At 38.1% G+C, this 11,932-nt stretch overlaps 1 protein-coding gene across 4 annotated transcripts in view; it reads right to left on the bottom strand.

Moving 5' to 3' along the window:
- Window positions 1–263: 263 nt before the first annotated feature.
- tpm4b (tropomyosin 4b) overlaps window positions 264–11,932 on the bottom strand; it is a 26,099-nt gene continuing 14,430 nt past the window's right edge. The window contains exons 2-8 of one of the 4 annotated variants that reach the window (XM_052134268.1): window positions 10,831–10,964; window positions 10,614–10,731; window positions 7,699–7,769; window positions 7,007–7,082; window positions 5,877–5,939; window positions 5,705–5,774; window positions 264–2,857 (exon numbers count right to left, since the gene is read on the bottom strand). In XM_052134268.1, the coding sequence (XP_051990228.1) occupies window positions 2,775–2,857; window positions 5,705–5,774; window positions 5,877–5,939; window positions 7,007–7,082; window positions 7,699–7,769; window positions 10,614–10,731; window positions 10,831–10,964 (615 nt within the window). In that variant the 3' untranslated portion in view covers window positions 264–2,774. Of the gene's footprint in view, window positions 2,858–3,019; window positions 3,356–5,704; window positions 5,775–5,876; window positions 5,940–7,006; window positions 7,083–7,698; window positions 7,770–10,613; window positions 10,732–10,830; window positions 10,965–11,932 lie in introns of those variants that run through there. The other 3 variants (XM_052134266.1, XM_052134269.1, XM_052134267.1) reach the window with 3 other exon arrangements.

Raw genomic sequence — 11,932 nt, forward strand, 5'->3', positions numbered from 1 at the left:
ATCATTCACGCATACTAGTCAGACGTCACGATACGTTATCAATATTCATAACCCAGGCCTTCAACGTTGTAGGATTCGTAAATTAACTTCCTGAACCAACACAAAACTTTATACTTCCACAAGAATAACGTACATAGCTCTTGTCTCAATGTTATCACTAGATGAGTGGAGGTTGGTCAAATCCCTTCATTTATTGAACTGAATGTATTTATTAATAAGACACCTATTCGACATGCGAAAGTTTATTATTTCTTTATTCACTTCTCAGAGCCCATAAGCTCCAGGTTTTAGCACATAATGAAGTTTTCAAAACCAAATGTAAATATTGTTCAGCCTAGCATGTACTGAAATAAAGGCTTAAAGGGACAGTTCACCAAAAAATGAAAATGCTCTCATTGTTTACTCACCCTCATGTTATCCTAGATGTGTATGACTTTCTTTCTTCTGCTGAACACAAACAAAGATTTTTTTAGAAAAATATTTCGAGTGGTAGCCAGAAATTTGAAGGTCCAAAAAGCACATAAAGGCAGCATAAAAGTAATCCATAAGACTCTAGTGGTTTAATCCATGTCTTCAGAAGTGATATGATAGGTGTGGGTGAGAAAGATATTGCCACCTACTGGGCAAGGAGGAGAATAAGTAATAAAGAACTTAAATATTGTTCGGTTTCACACTCACACCTGTCATATTGCTTCTGCAGACATGGATTAAACCACTGAGATTACTTTTATGCTGCCTTTATGTGCTTCTTGGACATTCAAATTGGGATTGCATGAGGGTTAGATAATGATTCTTCCTTTTAATACTTCCTAAATACGAAATACTTACTATTACATTTATTGTAAATCTTATGGATTTTAAAAACGGTGCAAATCTGTAAAAATGTATATGGTTTAAAATACAGTAGATTATAATAAAAAAACACAGGCATACAAATGGTTCAAATAAATGAAAAATAGATTTATGTATGGGATATTTACAAGGTTGGTGAGTAATGGAATACATTTAACAAGATTACGTATTTAAAATACAAAATATTAGTAACTGTATTCCACTACAGTTCCAATTTAAATAGTTGTAATCAGAATACAGTTACATTCAAAATGTAATTTGATTACTTAAGAGATTACTTTGCATTTTATTGTCATTTGTTTCATTTAATGTGTAGATTATTCAGATGGAAAACATTTATCCAGATAAATGATGCGATCTGAGCAGCATTTGAACAGCGGTGAAACACTTTCTTATGATGTGTTATGATTCATGCAAGTAAGTGAAAATGTGGTTATGACGTCATTGAGAAACTTTCTGTGTGTGCGATGCAAGCGTGGGGGTTGGTGTGATGCGAGCGCGAAGTGTTCAGCGGCTGCTTTCGGGTCCTTGAATGACGTGTTACGTGCGAGTAACGACAGCCGGTGGAGTTTCTGGTGCCCCCCTAGGGTAAAATGGTGCCCCCTAGGGTAAGATGGTGCCCCCTAGGGAGTTGGTTCCCTACGCAGACTGCGTAATCTGGGTATAGAGAGCGGCGGTACTGCTCTGTGGGGTTTTGCATTTGCATTTTTGAGTAGCAAAAATGGTTAACATTGATGCAAAACTGCATTAGATATTTAGGCTTTTATATATGTATATATATATATATAAATATATATATATATATATATATAAGAGAATTATCCAAATTATTTAATTACGTTACTGACCTTGAGTATTCTAATGGAATATGTAACAAATTACATTTTACAGCATGTATTCTGTAATCTGTAGTGGAATACATTTCAAAAGTAACCCTCCCAACCCTGGCTATTTATGAAAAGTCAATAAAATCCATATGTTCTGCTACATAACCCCCGTTAATCTTCACAATCTTTTTTTTATACGTTCTCATACATTTCCATAACATCAAAATGAGTACACAGTGCCCAAACTACTAGTAACTGGTTTGCTGACCATGGTATTACTGTGCTTGATTGGCCGGCCAACTCGCCTGATCTGAACTCCACCGAGAATCTTTGGGGTATTGTCAAGAGGAAATTAAGAGACACCAGACCCAAAAATTCAGACGAGCTGAAGGCCGCTATCAAAGCAACCTGGGCTTCCATAACACCTCAGCAGCGCCAGGCCGATTGCCTCCATGCCACGGCGTACTGATGCAGTCAATCGTGCAAAAGGAGCCTCGACCAAGTATTGAGTGCATAAAATAACTCACATTTTGAGATACTGGATTATTGAAGCCGTAATCATCAAGATTACAACACAAAAAGGCTTGAAATATTTCACTCTATGTGTAATGAGTCTAGAATATACGAAAGTTCCACTTCGGAATTAAATTACGGGAAAAAAGTAACATTTCCACGACAGACGATTCTTTTTGGGATGCACCTGTAGTTCTAAAAAGGGAATTTATTTACATGCAATAATGGCAAATAAACTTGAAATATTAATCTAGTAATAAAAAAAGAGCATTGTACTAAAACCAAAGGAATCTTCTGGGTTAACTTAAACTCATGCTACAGATGCTGTCGATAGTGATTAACTTGTATTTAACCCGGAACATTCCTGTAAACTAGACAAATTAAAGGCACAGGACTTTATTTAATGAACAATATAGGTGCATATAGAAATCATTAGGAAACGATGCAAAAACATAGAACACGATAGTCAGAACTGACATAACTTTTAACATGCTAAACATAAACACAAAACATTGAAACATAAAACACTGTTGGAATGATTGACGACTGAAATGGTTCCTCATGTGGATTTCTCTTGTAGGTTCACAAGCTGTTGAGCTCTTGAAGTGTTTGATCCAGAACTTGATTCATCTCCAGATTCTGCTGTTTTGCCTGAGCGAGACACTCTGAAATACACCAGCACCATGATTTGTAAACATACGACAGACACGTGAGGTTTAACGGCACTGATCGCTCACATATATCTGCGCCATTTGCGTAAACGCAGTTCTCAAAAGTTAAAACAGCAATATTTGTGATTTGTGAATATTTATGAAAGTGAGAAATGAAACAAGTGAGGAAGTTCTTAGAGCAGAAAATACTATTTTTATTAAATTTCAGAGGTATAATTAAACATTGAGCGTGAAAAATACATAAGGTGCAAGTGAAGAAAGCAAAGTGGACAGAGATAAAGAAAGATTCACAGAAGTGTTAATAATGCATCTATCTCGGATGCTTCCTGGCCTACATGTTACAGAACAACAAAACAGCATGTATGCTCTAAAAATGTTCAATTTGAACACTATTGAGACACAAAAGCATCTACAAGGAGGTCATATCATTGAGGGCAAGGTCCAGCTCCTCACTAATGGCCTTGTATTTCTGCTTCTGAGTATAGAGTTCATCTGGAGGTCAAAGGTCAAAGAGCAGAGAGGAGTTTCAGCCAATGATGATGCATGGAGGAAACAGGAAATAACAGAAAGAAAACGATTGGAGAATGAGTTCAAAAGGACAGAGGACAGATAGAGAGAAGAAGTTTATAAGTTTAAGGCAAAGAGTAAACTGCTCATATCTAATCTCTGTATGACACGACATGTCTCATTTTGTGAATATAATGGGAATATATTTAAATTTGCTAAAACAACGTCATGCCTACTTATATTTGTAAATAGTATATGGTTAAAACTCATGAATCCTGTCAAGAACATGTCCAGGTCATATTTGAGCAAAAAATCAAAACAAAGCAATAAAGGATCATGTACACTGCCAAAATGCAAAAACTACAAATTTTGTCAAAATTGAGACCAAAATTGGATCTCTTAGATTATAATCTGTCCTGTGACCATCAAATATACACTTGCGTGGTCATTATATTGTGCTGATAACTACGGCAAGACCCAAATGGCTAAAAACTTTACATTTGAACTTTACAAGTTTGCTTGGCTGAATAATATAATGTTATATCTTAGATGTCCAGAACAAAATATATGCACGCTAAAAACAATCATCAGACAAATATATTTTATATGAAATGTTATATAACATTTCTCAGCTTTCTAATGACACATAGATTGAGCTTGTAGTCCACTCAGAGGCCGAGATATGCAATGAAACAACAAGGGTGTTGCTTGAACTGAACATTACACTGAATGTCTATGGACGAGCACATCTGTGAGGGCTAAAATGCGTTAGAGCGCCACCTACATTTCAGATCTGTATATTGTGATGGAATGTGATCGAGGAAACACATTTTCATTCACACATACTGTGGACTAATTGCAAAAAATTGGTCTCATTTTTTCAGAAATTTACAGTGAATGGTGAGCTTTTAAATTTGAGTGTGAAAAATTGCGGGCGGCAGCCCAAAAATGCACCTGAGATTAAGGAGATTAAGTCAGGCACATGAGCTTTCATTTGAAAGCTTAGAAATAAATAAAAGGCAAACAAACATTCTCATTACTATAACTCAGAAAATAATGAAATATTCTGTAAGTCGAAAACAGTGACAGAAATTAACTTTTCCATCAAGGGGGCAGCTACTGCCCCCATAAATGTCATTTTCAGGGTCATTTTGTACCTTTATGCGGTCATATTCTGATCTAGACACACACCAAAAAGAGTGCATCATCCTTTCTTTCTTTTTAAATATTTTAATTTATTCGATTCATTAATGTGGCAGGGCGGAGAGCGGGGCGGGTCATGATTCCGCACACCCGGCCTCTAATTGGGCTGATTAGCCCAAGAGGGATAAGGGCTGACTGAAGACGGCAGTGCGAGAGAGAGATTTACGGACAGCTGTCCGACACCTGTGTGTGTTTGTCTTTTGATTCAGTTTATTATTAAATATTATTTATATTGTCAAGCCGGTTCTCGTCTCCTCTTTTCACTTTAACTCCCTTTACACTGGTGCTGAAACCCGGGAAGGAGGAAGGATGCACCGTAGTAGAGTCCTCACCACTACCATCCACCCTAAAGGAGTAGTCGCGGCCCTCCGTCGGTGGACGGAGGAGCCCCGGCCTCCTGGATGCGGAGGAATGGCCGCCGACCTCGAGGGGAGGAGGGGCTCCCAACCAACCGCCTGGAGCGGTTAACGCTGCCGGGGGCGGGGGAGACCCCTACCGCACACCAAATATGCGGCGGGGCGTTCCGTTCGTCAGGGGCCGGAGGACTGCCTCCGATCGGCCCGGGGAGGCGCGGCTGTCGTCCATTAGAGGGTGGAGGAGTGGCCGAGGACCAAGCTACGGTGTATCAGAGAACCGGCGAGTAAATGTTTTTTCTCTCTCTGCCACTCCTCAATGGCCTGTCCCGCTCTTTTTTAAATGTTTAGTTAATTTGGCATGATCACCGTTACGGCGTGTAGGTGCCACATTTGTTTTTGTTTTATTCATTCTTGATATGAGCCCCCCTTAATTTCTGAACCTGGTCGAAAATTATTGAATTAAAATAATGTCACAATGCAAAGAATCTAAATGCTCCAAAATAAATTATGCTTCCATAAAGCTTCATTTGCTTTATGCTAAATATAGTTTCTTCTTTGGATTTATCGGGAGAAATGTGACCTGGACATGTTTTCAAGAGATTCACCCATCAATAAAATACGTGTCAAACTGGTCCAACATGCAACTCCAACTCTTCTAGCTGCCACACAGTCACAGAGGGCAAAGGTTAAATTCCACCTGGCAGTTTAGTGACATCACACAATGGAATTCCTCAGTACTGAATCACAGCTAGAGAGCAGGGCGAGGGCTGCTTACCTTCCAGGTCATCGATGGTCTTTTCCAGTTTGGCCACCGTTCTTTCTGCAAACTCAGCACGCGTCTCAGTCTGCGGGGCGAAACCGAGATCAATTTAAGTGAAAAGGAATGAGACAAAAAGAAAGTATAAGGATAAACAGCTGTGTGTGATTCATTTGCTAAAGTTGCACACCTCTTTCAGTTTATCAGTGAGAACTTTGATTTCCTCTTCATATTTGTCCTCTTTCTCTGAATACTACAGACAGAAAACAAATACGTTACATACATTGTTTTAATGGCAATTGTTCAAATACGATTATCCCCTCGCAAAAGACCCCCTTCTTAAAATATAAAGGCAGCAATGTACTGTATATTTTCATGCATAAAAATACTACTAATTTCCCACTTCTACTGTGTAAGAAAAATAGTAAGTGTATAGTAAAGTAATGGTAAGCTTATAAATACAACATGGTGTTACCAAAATTAAATAATCAGCTTTTATTTTTATTAAACTAGTCTAAATCTAAACTAAATAATAAAATATATTTGTGTGATATGTGTGATATGTCGAGCCAATCGGCTCACATGGTGTAAGCTGATGGGTCCTTTGCATGTAATCAGGTAGCCAATCAGCTTGCGTACTCTCTCTCTCTCTCTCTCTCTCTCTCTCTCTCTCTCTCTGCTCGCTCGCTCTCTCTCTCTCTCTCTCCTCTCTCACTCTCTCTCTCACTCTCTCTCTCTCTCTCTCTCTCTCTCGCTCTCTCTCTTTGACTAAAGTTTAAATCTGCAAGTAAGTAAATTTCACTGCAGCACACTGCAAGAGTTTCTCTGAAACCCTCCACCACCCCAGCACCACCTGTCTAGATCCGCTACATGGGGATTTGCTACCCAAAATATATTACCAAAATATTTTTTTTTATTGAGCTATTCGCAATAAATTTAATTGAAAATATCTACACACAGATTTCAAATCTAACTGTTAAAATACACGTTATAATATCTTATTTTCTCTTTTAAGGTAATAAAAATACCTTAAAATTACACTCCAAAAATATTTGAGCCTATATTTCGATTTACTCGTTTCAATTTCATAACTAAATTACACCCAAATTGAATTGTGTATTTTTTTTTTACAAAATTAAATGAATAAAACCTTAAAATCCTTTGTTTTATTTTGTATTTTATATTGTTCGAAATTCCAGAACGTCTTTATTGAAATGCATAATCTTATAAATGGGCATTTTGAGTGTAACTCAAGATTAAGCAAGAAAACAAGATCTTAAAATGTCATTATTGAGTGTGTAAGTTATTGAACTGACTTACCTTGTCTGATTGGGCTTCTAAAGATTTTAGGTTATTAGTTACATTTTTCAGTTCTTCTTCCATATCTCCGCCTTTTCTGTAAAAATGAATAAAAAAATATCATATTAATATATATATATATATAAATGATCATGAAGACCTGGAAAATGTTAACACAGTAATTGTTTCTACTTTTATTGAAGTATCAGGTCAGCAAGTCCTGATACATGATCCAATAACTGCATTTGAACTTGTTATCTGTTAGCCAATCAGCTCGCTCACATGTGATATGTCGAGCCAATCGGCTCACATGGTTTAAGCTGACGGGTCCTTTGCATGTAATCAGGTAGCCAATCAGCTTGCGTACTCTCTCTCTCTCTCTCTCTCTCTCTCTCTCTTTGACTAAAGTTTAAATCAGCAAGTAAGTCAATTTCACTGCAGCACACTGTAAGAGTTTCTCTGAAACCCTCCATCACCCCAGCACCACCTGTCTAGATCCGCTGGGGATTTATGTCTAATTGTACAGCAGCAGCAGCATGTCCACATGTTTAACTTAGCATGTCTGTGTATGTTCTTGCAGTAGCAGGTCTCTATCTTTGATATTGTCTGCCCAGACCAATATCCAATCAAAATGTATTACCCACATTAACATGCTAAATCTTTCAGAGTTGTCATGACTGAACTAGGTTAGTTAGAGATGTGGATGCACTAACAATTCAGAAATCTCCGCTCTCTCTTCTGCTCTCTCCAATTCACCCTCCAAAATCACCAGTTTACGAGCCACCTGCAAAACACACACAAACAAAACATTTCTAAAATCAAAACCGGGAACATTTCTAATTGAGCAGTCATTCAAATATATATATTATACACTCACCGGACACCTGTATCAGCCAATCGTGTGGCAGCAGTGTAATGTATAAAAGCATGCAGCTTTGGGACAGGAGCTTCAGTTAATGTTCACATCAACCATCAGATTGAGGAAAAATTTGGACCTTGGCTTGACCCGAATCTGCATGATTTTATATATCACACTGCTTCCACGTGATTGGCTTATAAGATAATCGCATGAATAAGTAGATGTACAGATGTACCTAATAAAGTGGCCGGTGAGTGTATATATATATATATATATTAGGACTGTCAATCGTTTACAATTATGAATCAAATTAATTACATGGTATGCCGATTAATTGAATTGAATTAATAACATACATAAATATTTGCTGAGAAAGCCCCTCAAATAACAATTCAATATATAATGATAAAACAATTATAAATAAAATATATTTATTATAAAATATAATAGCACGGATCATTAAAATACATTATTTTGGCACATAAATGATGCATTAAAAAAGACAATACAAAAAGAGTCTCAAGAATGCAATATATTGTTTATTCCCATATTATTGATCATAAGTCAATCATTGGCACACAGTTCACAGCAATCCATTTTAGAATTGAATTTGTTAGTCCGAGATTTATTATAAAGGCTTGTTTAAGGACGTGTCAATGTACACCTGCGACAGACTGTTGCGTTGCATCATAAATATACAGTTTTTAGGTCGCTGTGTTAAACAAAGTTAAACGAAATTTGAGACTTTGAAAAACACGTCTTGAGATCACTAAGTTTGGATTTGCGCTCCATCAAGCTGTGTTGAATGCAAGAATGTGTTCTCATTGGCATACAACCATACTACTCTTGCTAGTTCTTCCATAGACAAATATGGCAGAGGTAGTAAGCTTCGCTTACTGCCCCCTGGAGAAATTTTGTTATATTGAAGGAACATTCATTTATTCCATATAAATGTCATACATGGGGCAAATCTGTCTGTGCTTACAGAAATTCAAACCACTGCCCCAAGTGGCCAAAGCTGGAACTGTTGATGAACAAATGGGCGCGTGTGAGCTCCCGTTTCCATGGAAATGTCCACAGAGTGGCACCCAGAAGTATTTTAGTTGTTAATGATATAATGCAGTCAATAGATGCATATTTTATTAACCATACACCCTAACCCAAACATCTTGTAAAAATTTAATTTTAAGGGGGCCTGGGTCACTCAGTAAAGATTCTGACTATCACCCCTGGAGTCGCGAGTTTGAATCCAGGGCGTGCTGAGTGACTCCAGCCAGGTCTCCTAAGCAACCAATTTGGCCCGGTTGCTAGGGAGGGTAGAGTCTCATCTGGTAACCTCCTCGTGGTCGCTATAATGTGGTTCTCGCTCTCAGTGGGGCGTGTGGTGAGTTGAGTGTGGATGCCGCGGAGAATAGCGTGAAGCCTCCACACGCGCTACGTCTCCATGGTAACACGCTCAACAAGCCACGTGATAAGATGCGCGGATTGACGGTCTCAGATGCAGAGGCAACTGAGATTCATCCTCCGCCACCCTGATTGAGGCGAGTCACTACGCCATCACGAGGACTTGGAGCGCATTGGGAATTGGGCGTTACAAATTGGGGAGAAATTTTTGAATTTTAGAGCAAAAATGTAACTTACGAATCATGAACAACATTGTTTATGTGAACGCAATAACTTCCTGGTTCCAACAGGACTAGAACCCTGTCTAAAATGTAGTAGCGCTAAAAGAAAATGTTTTCAGGCTTGAATTGATGCAAAAATGTTGGATGAAGCTTGTCAGTAATTCAGCAAAAAGGGGTTGATTTCAGAGTACATGAACATTCGGAAGCAACAGTATCTGCATATTTACGAACACAGAACAAACAGCACTGGATAAACTGGATATTTACTTACAATCAATGGAAACAAAATGCTCTGAGAAACTTAAGCTAGTGCTGTGTCATTAGAATAAGGGGCTGTTCACACTGAACGTGTGTTCGACTACGTCACTTTATCTATGCTTTTAGCATCTCTTTTAGGAACACTGAATGTTTAGACACTGTGTTAAGTTAAAAAGAACTTCAAATGTTAAAAACGCATCTCAAGACACCAGCGTTCTGCTCTTGTCGATGTACCGCGTCTTGCTTTTGAAGCGTGAGAACACGTTTGCTCTGAACAGTTGCTGTTTTTTTTACTTTAGCCAATGCTAGTGTAACGGGAGCCAGCTGGTAGATAGCTGTGCAGTGTGTAAACCTCACGAGGTGCACTAGCGACTGACGCTAGAGGCTGTAGCCTTTAGCCTCCTTATTAGTGCACATGCCTGAGATACCTGTTTGAGTCCCATATGGAGCAGGTAGAACAGGAGCGCTAAAATGGTGCCGTGACCCAGATGGGAGTGAGGTTTAGGGGGGTGAGTGTAACGGGAGCCAGCTGGTAGATAGCTGTGCAGTGTGTAAACCTCACTCTCCTGACCTCAAGAGGTGCACTAGCGACTGACGCTAGAGGCTGTAGCCTTTAGCCTCCTTGTTAGCGCACCCGCCTCCCACAGTGGCAAAACAAGTGCAAACAAGTGATGAGTAGAGAAAGACTAAGGATTCATGACTTGAAGCTGCTATAGCGTGCAGCCCCCTCTGTTGGCCAAAACAAACACCACACGATTGCGGCGATCACCTGTAGGCTCAGCTGCTTGGCCTTTCTTTCCACATTAGTTGTATTTTACTTTGCAAGCTGTTTTGAACTCAAAGTAATATGCATATGCATGCGTGCGTAGGGGTGTGTGCGTCTAACCTCCTCGTATTTGCGGTCTGCCTCTTCAGCGATGTGTTTGGCTTCTTTCAGTTGCATTTCCTGGATTTCCATCTTTTCTTCGTCTTTCATCGCACGATTCTCAATAACCTTTATTCCTCTGATGACATCACACACACACACACACACACACAAAGTCTCACAATACTCCATGTCTTCATTTTGAACAGTACATCTACGATATATTTTGTGTGTGTACCTCTCGCTCTCATCCGCTGATTTCTCTGCTTCCTCTAGTTTCTGTAGAGCCGTAGCCAGTCTCTCCTGAGCTCGATCCAGTTCCTCTTCAACTAGCTGGATTCTGCGGTTCAGAGCGGCAACATCACCTTCTGCCTGCACATGCACAGAGAAACAGATCATAGGTGAATAAAGGGTTGTGTAGTGTAGCTGTGGATCATATATTTAACACAGTTTCACCATATTTAATCCAATTCTGCAGAATTATTCAGATTTTTTCAGCTCTCTTGCTTGCGAGATATTGCTTAAATTGAATGTAATTATTTGTTTGAATCTCAAATTCGGTTCATGATTCGATATAATCTCGATTGAATATAACAACACTTAAATGACAAAACACGGCAGAAAATTTTTCATTTTTTAGAAAAATGTTTGAGCACAATATAAATACACAATATAAATAATTTTCTTATTATTCTCTATTAAAAATCACAATAAAATAAATCTAACAAACAATCATTATATTCGGGCCGATCAGGTGCAGGACAAGCAATATAACTGAACCTTATTTTAATCAAATTGAACCTTTTTCTACTTTCTATCAATTAATATTATGTCATGAAATTGCATTTTAATAATTATATGAGAAGTCACTGTTTAATATAAAGTGTACAATTAATACAATGTATTTTCATTGAGTTTACATTTATTTGTATAATAAGCGCTAAATTAGTACTGTCTCTTTAAGAGTTCAACAAGCGTCTTTTGGGTCAGCGAACATTAACGAGAGAAGAGTCGCCCTGTTTCTTTGATGCATCCGTGCTATGTGTAATTCAAATTAATTTTCCTTTTTATTTTTTATCAACAACTGACTATAAAGAACCTAAATTATATTAAAAGGCACATTATTAAACGGGAGTGCGTGGATTTAATCTTTGATGGGCACACACTACACGGAAGCACTTTTAAAGACTTTTCAATAAAACAAGGACATTTTCCAAGTATTTCCATGTTTACATTTCTAGAAGCAAAATTTAAGCTCTTCAAGGACCTTGTGTGAACCCTGTATAGTGTAAAAAAAAATGATTTTTATGTTTGAGTTGTCATTTAATTTATGATCATAT

This window comes from Xyrauchen texanus, chromosome 9 (genome assembly GCF_025860055.1).
Source record: "Xyrauchen texanus isolate HMW12.3.18 chromosome 9, RBS_HiC_50CHRs, whole genome shotgun sequence".
In the NCBI taxonomy this organism is placed as follows: Eukaryota; Metazoa; Chordata; class Actinopteri; order Cypriniformes; family Catostomidae; genus Xyrauchen; species Xyrauchen texanus.